Source organism: Mesoplodon bidens (assembly GCF_964165515.1).
Source record: "Mesoplodon bidens genome assembly, chromosome: 1".
In the NCBI taxonomy this organism is placed as follows: Eukaryota; Metazoa; Chordata; class Mammalia; order Artiodactyla; family Ziphiidae; genus Mesoplodon; species Mesoplodon bidens.
The window spans coordinates 85,225,926-85,243,891 of record NC_138176.1 but is presented as its reverse complement, the minus strand read 5'-3'; the positions used below and the strand labels follow the sequence as shown (position 1 = coordinate 85,243,891).

At 39.1% G+C, this 17,966-nt stretch overlaps 1 protein-coding gene across 4 annotated transcripts in view; it reads left to right on the top strand.

Annotated features, from left to right (window-relative positions):
- Positions 1 to 17,966, top strand: part of PDE5A (phosphodiesterase 5A) — a 134,848-nt gene that overhangs the window by 110,803 nt on the left and 6,079 nt on the right. For all 4 annotated transcript variants that reach the window (XM_081246085.1, XM_081246082.1, XM_081246084.1 and 1 more), the window contains exons 15-18: positions 6,769 to 6,856; positions 10,546 to 10,646; positions 12,329 to 12,406; positions 14,274 to 14,337. In XM_081246085.1, coding sequence (XP_081102211.1) covers positions 6,769 to 6,856; positions 10,546 to 10,646; positions 12,329 to 12,406; positions 14,274 to 14,337 — 331 coding nt within the window. The remainder of the gene's footprint in view (positions 1 to 6,768; positions 6,857 to 10,545; positions 10,647 to 12,328; positions 12,407 to 14,273; positions 14,338 to 17,966) is intronic.

Below are 17,966 nucleotides of genomic sequence, written 5' to 3'. Positions count from 1 at the left end.
ATTTCCCAGGGATGTTTCTTTTTTTGCTTTCCTTAGTGGTAAACGAGTGATACCTCCAGTAGGATTTTCTTAACCAGGGAACTCTTTGGAGACTAAGAGTATTAGAAACATTTCCATATAAAGAACTAACTTCTAAAAAGGTGTACTGTGTCCAGACCTCATCAGATATTCAAACACTCTGTAAAGAAAACCAAAACAGTAAGACACAAAAATAAAAGTAATATATCAAAAAGACAAAAAGCCCTCATATGGTAGCAAAGTTAGAAACTGGACTGTGTCATTTGTTCTTGTTGAACATCTTTTCAGAAAATTAAATTGAAGTAAGATATTCTTTGTTTAGGAAACTGTGTTTTGATTCATTATCTAATTCTTTGATTCCTTCTTGGCTTAGGAAGATTGCCATTATGAAGAGCGCTTCAAATCCGCCAGTGAAATATTTGGGAGAAGAGTTCATTGCTTGTGCTTTCTTCTCCCACATGGGTGGATGAAAGGAAGAGTGATTCCAGATAGTTATTGAATTATTCTTTTAAAAATAGGCAGCCATAGGAACAAAATGGCTGAAGCGCAGACATCTGCTTATGTAGAGAAATTTCCCAACGTTAGGCCTGCAGTCAATATAAGAGGACTCTTGTAGATGCATTTATTTGGTTAGATTCAGGATTGGTGTTTTATAAATGTAGTGAAATTATCCTACATTTTAGGCAAAGAGATAATGTGCAGTTCCTGGGGCCTGGTACTTTGCTAGGCAGAAAGAGAGCTATAAAAGTATAAGATTCGGCTTCTGTTATCAAGGAATTTTCGTAGTTTCATGAAAATGGTGATTAATGCCAGAAAGTATCTAGTAAGTCCTGTGTTGTTTGATAACGTGGGCTGTACGTGGTCAGTAGAGAAGGAGACTGATGATGATCAACGTAGCCCATCCTTATTGTTAATGGAGGAAGTGAGACTGCAACCGGGTCTTTGACGTGTGTAGGATTTGGAGAGGGGAGAGCATGAAGGTACTCCAGGGACACCATGAAGTGGGCCTATTCATGGAACAGACGTGATGGCTAGTCTGACTGGTCAGAAGGCTCACTGACTAGGGATGGAAAGTAAGAGGATGAACAAGTGGAAGTTAGAAGACCCTTCCGAGGGAGAGCTGGAAAACCAAGCCGTGCATTTTATATTCGGTGTAGTGGAAAGACAAGGAGCCATTGCTGCAATGGGTAATGAAGACATTGTTTAGGAAGAAAAGTCTGTAAGTTAAGGTACAAGGTCAATGGGTAATAATTAGAACCACAGAGTTAAGCCAGAAAGCTGTTAGGTAGGGGAAGCCAGGTGTATGTGAACATCACATATTAGCTAGAGAAAGGAAGAGACTGAAGGAGAAAATTGTTTAAATATTGAACAGCTAGTTATATGCAGGAAGGAAGGGGGAAAATCATGACTCTGGGTCCAAGAAGTTAACAATTATGGTGCCACTGATAACCATGAAGAACTGAGAAGTGTGTATGCATGTGTGTGTCCTTTGGGCAGGAGGATGGAGGGGAAAGGAGTTTTGGCAAATGAGGAGAAAGTAACACATAGTATGGTGGTTAGAAGAGGTACAATGACCAAATGAATGTTTTTTTCAAGATTAGAGATTCAGCAAAATCAATAAAAAATTTCCTGGTAACGACAATCAGATCATGTATAGTTGTCCTGGAAGAACTTGCCCTGTACCATGGTCCTCTCTGCTCTGTGACAGAGGAATGGGAGTGAGCTAAGGTCATGAATAGGCACAGTGGTAACAGGGTCAGCAGGCTCCTAGAGGCTTAATTAAAAGAGCAGTAAAGACAGCACAGGAATCACAGTCTGTGAAGTTCACACTGAGGAGAGTCTGTTTTAGCTGTGAGATCATCCTTGGTGAGGTCAGAGGGCTTGAGAGACTAGAGATCTGAATATGAATAAAGTGCAAGTTCAGCTAGTCGCTAATAATAATAGTAATAATAATAATAGAAGCTAACACTTAATACAGCTCTTATCCCATGGCATTTGGAACTCCTTCTAGCACTTATGTACATGAGCTCATTTGGTCCTGAGACGACCACGCAGGAGCTGTGATGGTTATGGTGCAAATTCGAACCCTGACTCCTCTCACCTGGTGACCTTGGGCAAGTCATTTAAACTCCCTCTCTATGTTTCCTTCTCTGTATAGTAGAATAATGACAGTGCCTGTCTCACAGGGTTCCTTATAAGGATTAAGGAGTATAAGTAGAGGGCTTCCCTGGTGGCGCAGTGGTTGGGAATCTGCCTGCCAACGCAGGGGACACGGGTTTGAGCCCTGGTCTGGGAGGATCCCACATGCCGCGGAGCGGCTGGCCCCGTGAGCCACAATTACTGAGCCTGCGCGTCTGGAGCCTGTGCTCCGCAACAAGAGAGGCTGCAATAGTGAGAGGCCCGCGCACCGCGATGAAGAGTGGCCCCCACTTGCCGCAACTAGAGAAAGCCCTCGCACAGAAACGAAGACCCAACACAGCGATAAATAAATGAATAAAAAATTAAAAAAAAAAAAAAAAAAGGAGTATAAGTAGATGTAAAGTGCTTGGAACAGTACCTGGCACAGACTACATGCTCAATACGTTTTAGCTATTTTCACAGGGGGATACTGTTAAGGACAGATAGGAGTTGAAGATCTTGCTTTTTTTTCCCCAGGGAGGGACAGGGAGTAGCAGCTAGGAGCTGTGGAACAAAGAAGGGATTGTCTATTGTTGATGTGAAAAAAGGACAATCAGCAGAGTCAAGGAGGTCCAAGAACTGGGATCACAAGGTCAAATGAATCATCAACTTGAATATCTGTGATCACAGAGAATAGGAACATAAAATAACCCCTGACTCATAGAAGGCAATAGTGATGATGTGGATAGAAATTGTGAAGTTAAGAATTAAATGGGTTGGGACTTCCCTGGTGGCGCAGTGGTCGGGAATCAGCCTGCCAATGCAGGGGACATGGGTTCGATCCCTGGTCCAGGAAGATCCCACGTGCAGCGGAGCAACTAAGCCGCAACTACTGAGCCCACATGCTGCAACTACTGAAGTCCGTGCACCTAGAGCCCGTGCTCTGCAACGAGAAGCCACTGCAATGAGAAGCAACAAAGGGTAGCCCCCCGCTCACTGCAACTAGAGAAAAGCCCGTGTGCAGCAACAAAGACCCAATGCAGCCAAAAATTAATAAAAAAAAATTTTAATGCCAAATTTGAAAATAAATAAATACATTACCAAAAAAAAAAAAATTAAATGGGTTGACATGGGTCACAAAGAGTAGCTAAGAGATTTGAGCCCAGAGCAATATACACGGATGAGAAGCCAGATTAAGGACAGTTGTTAGAATCAGAAAGGAGTACTGTGCTGGGGTGGCTGTGTTTTTCTCACAGAACTTTCATTTGCTATCGATTTCTAAGGCTCTGTACTTCTGAGACATTGGTTTGATTTCTGCATTGGCATCCTATGCCACTCTCAGAGATGGACCAACAACTGCAGGACAAGAGGAGATGCAGGGAGGGCGTGCTAGCCCATGACTGCTCACTGACGTGTGGGAATAACCCAGCAGCAGGAGTGGTTTAATGGGTCCTTGTGACACACCCTCAAATAAAGAGGCAACGAAGCCTTGTGTTCGAAAGAGTAAAAAGTAGCAGGATATAGAATGCATTGGTTTCCATGAATATCTTTGTAAATGGGAAATTTGGGGAATTTGTCACCCTTTCATTGATTCATAAATCCATAGTTTTAGAATGTAAGTAAAGGCAAACACATAATTTGCATTCATCTATCTCACAAGCCAAGAATTTTCTCTAATGTGAAACCGTCCTTTCTGCACTGTCTAAAAATGTAATGTGTGTTCGAAGTTTTAAACATGTCTGTGTTATATCCACCTAATCGCATTTCTAGTCCAGCTTCTAACTGGGTTGGTGAGTGGATACTGTGTGCAGTGCTGTGGGTCACAAGCCAGTGGATGCAGTGAAAAGGATGCATGTGAATCCCGGCTCTGCCTTTTCTGTTGACCTTGAACAAGTTAGATAATCTCTCTGAACTTTTGGTCATCTAAAAAACAAATGCTAAAATGCCAGTTTTAGAGGTCTCAGCCTGGGTCACCCAGGAGGCACAGCCTGAGACAAAAGCTGGCGTGCATGTAGCTTATTAGCGCCTGCAATCCCAGGGAGCAGGAATGCAGGCCTGAGAGTGGGAAACAGAGAAGAAAGGGAAAGCCAGGAGAAGGACGAGGTATCCAGCTGTCCACCCATGCAGGCAGCTGGTGCTCAGTCCCACCAGGCGCTTTTGAGAAGTCTTACGACATGAGACCCAGAACCGTTCGCAAAAGGACAGAGACTGCAGGGGGAGGGGCAGCTCCACAGACTGCCATACCCCACTGGTCACAGGGGACCTCCAGTGGCCTTAACTCCACACGCTCCAGGCTGAGCGAGTGTGAGTGCAGAGAGCCCTCCTGTGGGCAGAAGTGAGAGGTATTCTCGGCAGGCCAGGGCAGGCGCCTTCTGACGGGCTCCTCGTGCAGTTTGTTAGAGCAGGCGTGAAGCTGGACACTACATCAGTGGCTGCAGGAAGAGGTGGGACCGAAGATTCTGATGTGGGGAGCTGAAGCGTCCTACAGAGGACTGTTGTAAAAATTAAATGTAAACTACTTAGCACAGTGCTGGACATGGTATAGGCTCTCAGTAAATAGTAATTGGTAGATTCGTTTTCCCTAATGATAACAAACTCAAAAGGAATACAGTCTAACAGGTAACAGACTTATAAACACCTAGCAGAATAAAACTGATACTAAGCTAATACTGGATGTGCTTGGATTCCTCATATAAATGAAAATAACAGATACTCTAGAAGCTTTTCCTTTTCTAAGTGAAGGGAATGAGGAAGGCGGTAGCTGTACTGAAGTTGACTTGAGCTTATCCAGTCTGAGTGATGAGAAAATGCTATTGCCAAAATAGAGACTATAGAATACAGGCAGGATTTGGAGGGAGATCATCGGTTCTGTTTATGCTAGGCCCTCTTTTATCCCGGGCCGTCTCCCTGGAGCACCTCATCTACTCCTGTGGCTTGGATTTCCAAGCATGTTGATGGGATCCACATCTCTCTCTCCAGCCCAGACCCGAGTTCAGACCGTTATACCCATTTGGTTGTACCTCAGGCACCTTAAAATTAATAGATCCAACACTCAACTAGTCCATCTTCCCCTCCTTCATCCCCCATCTCTAATCATCTTCTCCCTTTTTTCCTATGTCAGAAATGACAAAGCAGAGGCTTAGCCTCCATACTTTCCCCCTTCATCTCCCACATCCCCACTAGCTCCCAACATCAGGGTTCATTGCCAACTCCTAACTAATCTACTTCCTAAGCAGCTCTTTTTATTTGGTATTCTACCACTCTAACCCAGGCTGTCTCTTACCTGGGTTACTAGAACGGTTTCCCACTAGTCTCCTAACTAAATCCCAGTAGTCTCCATGCATCTCCAGTCTTGGTTCCAGCAAATTTATCTTTTCTTACAAATCTGCTCATTTTAGTCCATCCATTGTCTTCCCACTGTCCAGTGATAAGCACAGTATCTGACCCATGGTACAACTCAATAAATATGGAAGGAACAAAAAAGACAAGGCAGGAGTTCACTTGGGAAAGGTTACAACAACAACAAAACATGGCAGTTTGGAAGTCAGCAATATCCGTGGTGGGTTAAACACTAGGAGTAGATGAGATCACCCATTCTCTTCCCTTTATTTTCATTTTACTGTTTTTGTTTTCCCTTAAGCTTCTCTCACTCCAACTCATTTTCTCCTGTGTTACATTTCTTGTCTTGGGTAGGTTCTCTATCTTCAACAAATTAAATGCAAAGTAAAATAATGATTCATGTACTAGTACAGAGGAATAACAAATCAATTGTATCATCTAACACTTGTATCGCGCTTTACAATTCATAAACCCCTGTCCTATTAATTCAAGAAACAGAGACTTTTCAGGAACTATAACTTTTTGTCTTTCTTTTAAAGAAAAAAGAGTGGAAATGGTGCTTTGTGTTCACATGTGAAGGGTCATGAGAAATAGGAGGTGGAGGACTCTGCTTGTCATGCTTTAGAACTTGATTTGTGACTGTTACATATAATGAATTGACTATAATATTCCTCCCCTCACTTCACTCAGCCAAATGGTCTTAACTGTTTTCCCCAAGTTCATTTTAGAGCACTGCCAGGATGTCCTGCATTGAAATAACCTGGATCCCACGTGGGGAACTTTTTCTGACTCAGCTGTCTCCTTCCTTCCTCCAGAAGGGGATGTGCACCCACTGTCCCCCATTTCCTTGCCTCTCATCACTCACACCTCAGCTAATTCCATCTCAGTTGACTCTTATATACAGGCACACATAGGAACACTGACCTTCAGCCTTATTTCAGAAGAAAGGCTTGCATGGAAATTTATGGAAGAGATTTTTTTCACGTGTAGAGAAAGTAATCCTTTGTCCTTATTCCTTCTACTATTTTAATAAATATTAAAACCAATGAAATTGTTCATACTTTGGACCGGCATCAGTTAACATTGGTATTTGAAAACAATTTGACTCTTTATATGTATTTCCCAGAGATTCCCTCACTCTTCTTAGCAAAAGGAGAGAAAATTGCTAGCTGGATTAATTTTGGTGAAGTAGCCTCTTTTTCAGTTAACCAGTAAGAAGAAGAAATTGATAACTGATATACTGGGGAAATTGATTATTTTTTTAAACTTTTTTCCTTTCTTCAACAAACCCAGAAGTGAACACCCACTTGCTCAGCTCTACTGCCATTCAATCATGGAGCATCATCATTTTGACCAGTGCCTGATGATCCTTAATAGTCCTGTAAGTACCTAATTTATGGTTGTAGAATTTTAACAGAGAGCTTTATAAATTCAGTTTTATTTTTAAGTTTTGGATTTATTCCCAGCAACATAAATTCTTGAGCATGCTTTATTCCTTTTTGGGTAAGAAAGGCAAAGCCAAAACATTTGAGATCTTCGCAGCCTCACTTCTCTAGAAACCAAAACTGTCTAAATGTTGCCTGAAAAGGGAAAACTGGTTACTCACCTCCATTTGGTTATTCCAAATTAGAAACAAACAAAACTGGTATTTTATGGCTCTCAGTTCTGTTTTTGTTTTTGTTTTTGTCAAATGAAGTGGTTTATACTACTCTCAAAGGTTTTCTTTCATAAGGCAATACCTTTTCCTCTTTTTATGGAAACTTTTGACCACTAATAAACATTTTCGTTAAGGAATAAAGCTATTCAACAATTTGGCTAAATGAATATTTATCAATGTAAGAAAGCATATAATATGTTACTCTAGTCATATGTATGTTAAGGAAAATAAGGTTAAAATGATATATGCCAAAATGTTCGCAACGGCTGTCTTTGTCTAGTTAAACTGTTAATATTTTTTTTATTTTCTGATTTTGATTTGTTGTTCATTATTCACATTACCCATTGTATGCGTGTATTACCTTTATAATAAGAAAACAGTGAAAGTTGTAGACGATTACGTTGAACAAGCACAAGCACATGGTATATAATTTTAAAGCAATTTTACCTCCATGTCTTTACATTTGCCCAGTGGCACTAGTTCTTCCCTGAGCCCCAGAAAATGCAGGCGGCCCATGACTTTTGTGATCACTCTTTGATAAGTTTTACCCTCTAGTTACTACTTCAGGTCCTAAAATATAGCATACAGTTCTCAATTTAGAAACCAAAATGTGCAGCCCTATGTAGTAGTCCAGATTGGGGGCTTGATTTAAAGTTTCAGGTTCTCTCTTCCCACCCTGGTTGGCTCCTTTCATCCCTCCCTTCTGTTTCTTCTGACTCCCCCCTCACCCCCAAACCCCCATGTCTCTCACTACTCCCCCAGACTTGGAGAATAGGAAACAAGAGGGGTAAGAACATTTTCAACAGGCTGGTAGTGTGATGAGCATCCCCGTTTGTGCCTGGTAGGTGTTTAAACCAAGTTCTTTTCTTACGAGTAATTCCATGATCCTGGCCGAGTGCCTTAACTGTGTGGCTTTTCCACTGACGTCGCCTTAATATGAGTGATCGTCTCTGTCCTGTTTATCACCTTATGGCTCCTTCCTCAGCTCCTGGAACTCTGATTGTTGGCTTTCAGCTGCTTTCTGCTAAGGTTCTTTTGCCTTCTTTGTGGTCCTCTTGAACAGGACAGGACTTAAACCAACCCCATGCCTGCAAAACTCAGAGAAGGCAGGCCGTCCTGTAAGGTAGCAACCTCTCCTTCACTGCTCCATCAGAGCATCTAGCCAGCCTGTGTCTTGCCTTGTAGATTTTCCAGACAGGAATCGGACACAAGGGTACTGGAGCCCACCCCACCCAGCAAACTCCAGCAGGCATACGCAGCGACTTCAAGCCGCTCTCTCTTACTTGAGTGAAGGGGAACGCAATCGCACCTGTTGGTGCGGGTGAAGGGATAAGAGTTATGTGGCCAGTTTGGGCACCTCCTTATAAATTCTGCACGTGCTCTAGTACAGACTGCTACAGATGGGACTGTTTAACGTGAATTAGTTGATGTATGATTGGGAGGTAGGGGAATGATGTCAGTAAAATGTATAAGTTGTACTGTTTCATGAACAAGTTCTCTTGGGTAAGGTGCCAGAATTATGGGAGTTGAATTTTGACCTTCAGCAAGGAAGGAAGAAGCCCTCTGCTTGGCTCCTGCACGAGCAACCCTTTCGGTTCTGTTTTAGGAATATTGAAAATGGGCACTTAGCCCTGAGGCGCCCTCCCTCACCTTGGGCTGCTCTGGGCCCACGGGAAGGAGGTTGCTCTTCCTTCAGCACCTCCCTTAATACAACCCCACTGTCTCCGCGATCCAGTTCCCCCTGTGCTGCCTCTGGGCCTCCACAAACCACCATTTCCACTCAGCTGTTGTGCTTCTTTAATGTCCTCAGAGAAAGCCTCCAGACTTGCTAGCCTGGCCTGTCCAAGTTACCTCCAGAGGTACCAGTTCTTGATTTGGTTTGTGCTCTGGTTATAAAGTTACATAGGCTTTGAGTGGTCTGCCCCAACACTGTTTCTCCCCCAAACCATGTTATTTTTAGTGTGTGGTTTTTCTGCACTGAGACTTCTCAGGCATGTGTGTCGAGTTATAGCAGCAATATCTGTACCTTCACTGGAATTTGCTGTCTTTGCCCTTCAGCTCAAACTTCATTTTAATATCCTATTTAGTTTTAAAGAAAATATGCTAACCTTTTTAAAAAAAACATATTTTACAGTATGCCTATCACAGCTCTCTCTGTTATTAGATAACATAAAACTTATGTGATATATTATTACTTAACATAAAAGGAATCTGGTTGTATATATGGCTGGCCTCACATTATAAGGCCCATCTATATTCTGTCTTTGTAAGCACCAATACACAAGAATGTACAGCCTTTGTTTTTGGAAGGGAAAATAAAAATACAATACCAAAAGACATTTCTACTTTTCCACTTGAAATAGTTTTGTCTTAAAGTAAATAAAAGTATTAGAATATAGTTTTGTTTTGCCCAGAATCTAAAGTGGCTTAATATTTAAAAATAATGTTTCTTGTGTAATCACAGATTCATTAATTAGACGTATACCACAATTTCAGCATCAGTTATCCTCTAACCAATGTTTGAACCTGGCTCAGCAGTTTCCTTTCTTCAGAACAAATCCTTTACCTCCAGACCCTATTTCTAAGCTTCTGTTTTTTTTTCTCAGCCCTGAGGTTTAGGAAGCACATCTGACTCAATTTACAGATGTTGTTTTGAGTATATTCTGGTTACCCGAGGTATGTTTTACTTAGTTCAAGATTAGAGAGTCACTGTGCTTTAAATTACAGGCAAGAAATAAAAAATGGTTACATAGCAAAAACTTTAGATAACTTGCACATGGATTAGCCACCTTTGAAATATTCCTTATATATGTTTCAACTCTTGCTTTCTTTATACCACCAGTAAGCACATCATTGCTCACACCCTCTACCCAACTGTATTGGCATGTTCCTGAGGAATACACACTGTTCTCAATATGAAGTTAAAATTATATAAATCTGCACCAGAAATGTTTTTGGATTTATTACAGAAGCCATAGAGAAATTATTTTAAAAATAATCAATTGTTTACAATTTCCTCACCCTGTTCTATTAATACAGTTTTTGATTTTTCAAAGTTTTACTTGTTCTCAGATCATAGCAGTTAGCCTGCCCAAAGGAAGAAGGTATATAGTTATTAGATTTGGGGCCTGGACTAAAGCCTAACGAGTAGAAGAGTTGGAGAAACATGCATACTTTGGCCCATGAACCATCATGAAGCTGTTTTTTCTTGTATGACAAGGTGATGAGGGTGGGTGCATATAGGGGAAACATTATTTCACAGTATTTACTTTATGTAAGCAGGTGTCCTCTATCTTCCTGAGTTCAGAATACTAGGCATGTGTTTAAGAGATGTGACTATTTTTTCAGATTTTGTTCTTATCAGCAGCTTCTCCAGGTGGAATGCTAATGATGGTTTTCTTTTTTTTATAAAGGGCAATCAGATTCTCAGTGGCCTCTCCATTGAAGAATATAAGACCACGCTGAAAATAATCAAGCAAGCTATTTTAGCCACAGACCTAGCACTGTACATTAAGTAAGTTTTAAGAAATATGTTGATAAATAGGTCTTGGATGTGTTTGCATTGTTTCAAACTTTAAAAATCCACACTGGGGTATTTTTAGATTATAAGGACAAATGTCCTGGCAAAGCTGTCTATCAAACTATGGAGCAGTTTCTCAAAGGAAGCCAGGAAAGTCTACTCCTTCTGCTTACTTAATGCTGTAGAAATTACAGAATACAGAGTTATTTCTGATGTTTGTCTCTGAAATAATGCGCAAATAACCCTCTCAAGGTCATTCCAAGCTGGGTTGGCCAACCTAAAGATTATATAGGCCATTTGCTTTTCCTCCTTTCCTTCTCTCCCCCAACTTCTGACCATTTCACAATTCCTTTAAACTGTCATCCAAGCTTACATGGGCTGGAAAAGGAGCTGAGTGCCACACAAGTAAATTTTGTTTCTTTTTATTGGATTTTGGCAAAAGAAGGATATTAACGCAGAACTTTAATGAAGTTAATGATTCAAAAATTAAAGTATGCATTAGAGTGTATTAGGGATGTAGGTATGTTTGCATCATTAAACTGCCTTTCTAAAAGCAAGGAAAGACGTTGCTGCCTTTAGGCAAGCATTCATTTCCCACACAGAGACTGAGGTCTTTGCTGCACGTTTGGGAGTGAGGGGAGTCCGGCAGTCACACTCAAGGGACTTCCCAGGAACACGGGCCTCTCTCCCTCTGTACAAGGATGTGCATTATGGTTTTGGCCACTCTTTTGAGAAGTAAAAACAAACAGAAGAAACACACAAAACCACATACCAGATATCCACTGCTGTGCATCTGAAAGTAACTACATCTAAGAATCTGTTTCCTTGGATTTTGGAGCACTTTAAAGTTAATTAGGGTAAAAGAAAATACAATAAATTTCAGTGTATTCAAAATGATTGCAGAATAAAGATTATCAAATTACCAAGAATTTGAAAAATACCTGTAACCACAAAGACTTCCCGACCTTTCCAGGCCACATGGGTCTCCCTTCTCAACCCTTTTGAAACCTCTTTTCATTTTTGGTACTTAGTCACAGACAGGCAGTTTTGTTATGTAAATTTCTCTTATGTTTGTGTCTTTGACTAGATTTTAAACACTGTGAAAGGAACTCATGTCTAATAATTTCCCAAGATGCCTAACAATGTTGAGCACATAGAGGTATTCACTATACAGTGAATGAATATTAGTTTATACTTTACTTGGTCATTCTTTGCTTCAGAAGGACTTCACAACTTTATAGTGACAGAGTAATTATTATGAACATTTTTTACCCTATACCATAATATATGTGAATGAGGTATATGAAATTAAACTGAAAGCATATAGATCTTATTATGCCATACGCAAAATTTCTTAAATCATTCTTGGCATCAGACTTTTAACTCATATTGGTTCATTTTCTTAAAATCATGTTCAAGAATTGAAATTTCCATTATTTGTGATTCGTAGTTCAAAACGAGGTGGGATTTAATGTTTCAACCAAAGAATATGGTAGAAGAGAAGAAGGTAAGGTGTTTAAGATTTTTAAATGATGATTTTTATATTGGATTCTAATGAGAAAAAACCATTAGAGATTTTTTCCCCAAAAATTTTACTCCATGAGTCTTTCTAAACCAAAGGGATAAGAGCTTGGGGGACTCATCATAACTACGAAATATTTTTCTTTATTTTAAAGGAGGAGAGGAGAATTTTTTGAACTTATAAGAAAAAATCAATTCAACTTGGAAGATCCTCATCAAAAGGAACTGTTTTTGTAAGTAGGATTACTATCCTTAAAGCTGAAGTTTTGCTACCTTATTAATTTTATTGCAATTATTTGTTACAATGTGATGATCTTAGAGGCTGTCAGAATTCTTGAGTGTTGTACAAAAATGAAGATTTACTTGAAAAGAAATGCATTTGCAAATTCAAGTGAATGAATCACTTTTGTCCTAGAAGGACCTTTAAAATGCGGTAGTGTATCAGTACCAGGCTATAGAGTTCCCCCTTGTTCATACTCACAATTCTTTGGAATTGAAGACCAGAAAACAGCATCCTAAAGAACGTAGGAGCGAGAACATGGCTGTGAAGTGTTTACTCCTCTTACGTGATAGCAGAGTAGTGCTGCCAGAACTTAAGGGTTTCTGTTTTTCCTCACCTGTTCCTCTGTCCCTCCCTCCCATCCTTGCTATTGCTATCACTGCCTTTGTCATGACAAGAACTGGATCAATAAAAAAGAGCTAAGTGTCAATAATAAAGAAAAGATAGAGGTAGTAATACTAAGGATAGTGCTCTATTACAATTTTATAACCAACATTTCTTTAAATAGATTGGTATTACTTCACATGCAAACAAAGATGCAAATTATAAGGAAACATACAAATGCCTAGCTGTCTATTCTCTATAGTCATGCTTCATCTAAGAGTCTCAACATGTTTTTAGAACAGTGCCTTAGAAAAGTACAGACACGCTACTGTGATTCGTGAACAGTTTTTTTCAATGACAAAAGTGGAATCTGACCACAATTCCAAGTCTGTGCCACAGTTTTCACTGCTCCACTCTCCTAACTTCTGACCTCTCGGCAGACAAGCACTCAGGACATCTAGTGCTTGCGTTGCCTCTTCCACTCTTCACAGTCCAGATTGTAGTTAAGCTCACACAGGTGCATAGTCTTCTTTGGGGGAGGCAGTTTGTATTGGCAAGTATTACTGAAATCCTTCATGATTAAAGATTTCTCTGGTGCACTCATTACTTGCGAGAGAGTTGGTATAAGAGACAGAATTAGAGGCAGAAAACCATTTTCTTTGTGGCCTAATATGGTTAGGGAGAATGTACTTTTAGGTTGGGTTTCCCTAGAGGGACAAGTGATACAGTCCTTTACCTTGAGTGCTTCTATATGACAGTGACGGACTTTTTGCCTATGTCTTCAAGCAAATTAAAAGGATTCGATGGCAGGTATTTGGACCTGACATGGGAAAACACTGCACTAAAGAGAGAACTATTTTCATACAGTAGTTTTATATAGTATTGAGTTCTAGAGCGCCTTGTCACAGACTCCAGACTCCAGTATGGTTTTCAACTTCTCTAACGAGCAAAGGAATAACCAGCATCATCCTTTCATTTCCCTCTTTTCTCCAGCAGATACTGTTCAATAATTCACAGGCTTTTCACATAGGAGTCACTACATGTGTTGAGTGAATTAGGATGACCCACCATAGTTCTTACTGTCACGGAACTTTTATCAGTAGGACAGCTGAAGTTATCCTTTAATGGTTAATTATTAGTAATCAATGTGTTTTCATCATACTGTCACTGAGATTGGAAGACCAAAGTAAAAAAAATAATAATAGCAGGCAAGTTTTTGCTCAAAGGTTAATAATTTCCCTCCTGCTGCTAATCTGGAGATAAATGAGGCAGTGTGAATGCAAATTCCAGTAGTTCACTGGGTAACCAAAACAATGACACTGTGATATCACTGTATCAGCCCCGCTTCTAGGTAAAGTCTATTTCTGTTTCTTTAGTCTATAAACTGCCATCCTCGTAGTTTAGAGGGTTTTAACTTTTTTATTAGTAACTATTTACTAGGGTTTATATTCACATAAAAGTAAACAGGAGTATTGGGCTTCTTTTTCCCTTAACAGAGCGATGCTGATGACAGCTTGTGATCTTTCTGCAATTACAAAACCCTGGCCTGTCCAACAACGGGTATGTTGCTTAGTGATGATAAAAGTAATAATTAAAAAGTCAAAATAAGACAAATCTTTGCTCTTAAATGTAGTTTTTGAAGTATTTGGGGAACTTTTAATCTAAATTTTAAGTAGTATTAAAAGCAGATAATTGGACATAAACAGGTTTTCTTTTTTAGAGGACTCGTTAGCACTTAATAATATTTGTAAGATATATTAAGAAAGAAAGCGTCTATATTAACACAGCAAAACCTAGCTGTTGATAAAGCTTAATTCCAATACTACTGCTGGCTTAGTTGGGGATTTTTTTTTAACACATCCCTTTAATAATATTAAAGTTTAGAAGAAGCAAACTTAATTTTCTTATGGTTAGCGTATTAGGCTATACCTCAACTCTAAATAGGCATTAACAAGTAGAACTTAAACACTTCTGGTGCTTAGAAGTATAGGACGTGTTGGTATAAGATGTCAGGAAGGATCTGATCAGGGCCTGTGGCTAGGAGGCTAGAAATACATCCTCTCTCTAAATAAGTAACTGCTGTAACATTTTGCAGTGGCGATAAAGGCCCTAAGCTAAAAGAAGGGGTGGGTATATATGCAATGATGTGTATGTTGTGGTTTTGTTTTTTGAGATTACAACTTGAATCCTAAATGTACTACCTGAGATTACTGACCACTGCTGTTGGTCACAGCTCTGGGCTGCATAGTCCTGCAGCCCAGTAATGACAGGCTCATCTCATGAAACAAATGCTGAGAAAACAGTATCAGGAATGCACTCTCCAATGTGCCAAAGCTGACATGCCACAAGCACTCAAGAAATGTCTTTATAGACCTTCCTGCTCCATAATAAATATGACTATATGCCCATTTCCAAATAGGAAAGAGAATGGAAGAGGGAAGAATTTGTCTTTTCATTTACTCTTTCTTTTTTCTGAATGAAACCCTGAAAAAGTACAGCAGTGAAGTTGGGGTCCAGACATAAATAGCAACACTATAAAGCCTCTATAAATAAAACAGTTTGGTATTGGTGTCAGACCAGTGGAACATAATAGAACATTGAGAATTGCATAGAAGGTTTAGTATACAATAAAGATAGCATTTCAAATAACTGGGGGGAAAATAGACTTTACTAAATAATGTTAGGATGATTTTCCCATCTTCCATAGCCAGATGGCAAAAGACAAAATTGGATCTATTCTGCATACTTCCAAATGGGGCATAGAGTTCAGTGCAGAGAATTAAACCATACAAGTACTAAATAAAAACGTTTGTAGATTCTTTTATAAACAAGGAGTGAGAAAAGTTTCCTAACCATGGCTCAACATGCAGAATCAATAAAGGAAAAGACTGACAAATTTGATTACAAGAAAATTAAAAAATTAAGAAAATTTTTTGCATGGCAAAGACACTATAAGCAAAGAAAGACAATGAAAAACAGGTAAAAATATTTGCAACTTTTATCTGATAGATAGTTAATATTCCTAATATTAAAGAAATCCTTAAAAATAGAGAAGAAAAAGGCCAACAACCCTACCGGAAAATGGGCCAAAGATCTGAACAAAAAGTTGATAGAAAAAGAAATGTGAATGGCTCTTACTCATTTGAAAAGGTTCTCAGAACCTCAATCATAAGGAAAGACGCAAGTTAAAACTACACTGACACATGGAACTTCCCTGGCAGTCCAGTGGTTAAGATTCCGTGCTTCCACTGCAGGGGGCAGGGGTTTGATCCCTGGTCAGGGAACTAAAACCCTGCATGCCATGTGGCATGGCCTTAAAAAAATGAAAAACAAAAAAACAAACAAAACACAAAACAAACAAAAACTACACTGACACAAAAGAACTTGTACAGAATCTCATTACAATAACAGCATTACTCCTAAAAGTCAGAAACTAGAAACAATCCAAAAAGTCTCTCAACAGGAGCGTGGATAAATGTATTGTAATACACTACTCCTTCACACAGTGGAGTACTGCTCAACAGTGAAAAGAAACTGAAACTGATACAGGCAACTACATGGATTAGTCTCATCAACACTAAACTGAACAAAAGAAGCCAGATACAAAAGAATACTGTTATGTCATTTATGTGGTGTTCTGGAAGAGGCAAAACTAATTGATAGGATAGCAGCTGGGTGGGGAGGGAGGGGAGAAGGTGCAGGGATTCACTGTGAAAGGGCCTGAGGGTACCTTCTGGGTGACAGAAATATTCTGTTTCTTGGATGGGGTGTGTGTTACCTAGTTACTTGCATTTATTAATATACTGAACTATATACCCATGGTCTATGCAATTCACAGTATGCAAATTATACTTCATTTAAAAAAAGCACTGAGACACCATTTCTCAATTGTCCGATTGGCAAACACCCAAAGGTTTCACAACATACTCTGTTGGGGAAGCTGTGGGAAAAAAAGGAATGCAAAATACGATAACCCTTTGAAAGTATATGAATACACAATTTATCTATCAGATAAAAGTTGCAAATATTTTTACCTGTTTTTCATTTACCATTACTCCTAAGAATGTTATCCCAAAAATGTACTGGCAAGAATATAAAAAGACGTTTACACAAGCCTGTTTATTTTAGTGCTATTTGTAATAGCAAACACTGGAAATAACTCAAATGCTCATTAATAGGTTACTGATTGAATAAATTGTAGTACATTTACATGATGAATCCTTTGCAACAGCAAAAAGAAATGAGAATTCTCTATATACTATTAGGGAATGATTACAAAGATATAAGTAAAAAAAAAAAAAAGCAAGGCAGAGAAAAATGTGTATGGTATCCTACCATTTATCTGAGAAGGAGATGAAATAATATATGTACATATTTGCTTATATTTTAAAAAAACAGAAGGATTAATCACAAAAAAGTTAATTATTTCCCTCAGGGGAAGGAGGGAATAAGATAGAGGGAACAGAGATATAAGCTAGAGTTGCTTGCATGTACTTGTTTTGTAGATTTAATTTAGAACCATGTAAATTGCTCTTATAGTTATAAAATAAATTGAATTTTTTAAAAATCACTTAACCTTGAAAGTAAAATGAAACAAAATGATTTTGGTTGTAGAACCACACTGAGAGGGACTGTTTTATTCCAAGTGACATTAAAACAGTAATTTGACCATATAACTCTCATGAGATGTACACTGAGAAAAGAACTCCAAAAAAAAGAAACCTTTAAAATGTTTGTAATCATATTAGTGGTAATTTTGTATAGATATTCAGTCACCATTGTGGGTGATGTGGGATAAAAGCAAATGAAAAATTATATTGGTATTGTTGAGAAGTAGGATTTTCAGCATGAGTGGAAAGATAAAGATCTAAGGTGGATAAGGTTTTGCAGAAATCCTGTAGTCCTGAATTTGAATAGGAAATACTGTATGAATTTATGTTGTATCTTAGCTCCATCCATTAAAAGGGCTTAAAAATAATGATCACCCTGGTAATAATGAATGAACCTAGTGCCCAGATTGAGGTTTCAAAGTACCTCAGTTTAAAGGAATTAGGCCTCCACAATGAAATGGCTGATTGCGGTTCCAAAGCAGGCAATGTACAAGATGAGCCTAGAACATCTTGTTATAGCAGAAAGCAAGGAAGCTATCAAAGACTGATGAAGCCATGTTAAAAGAACAAAGAAGCCAA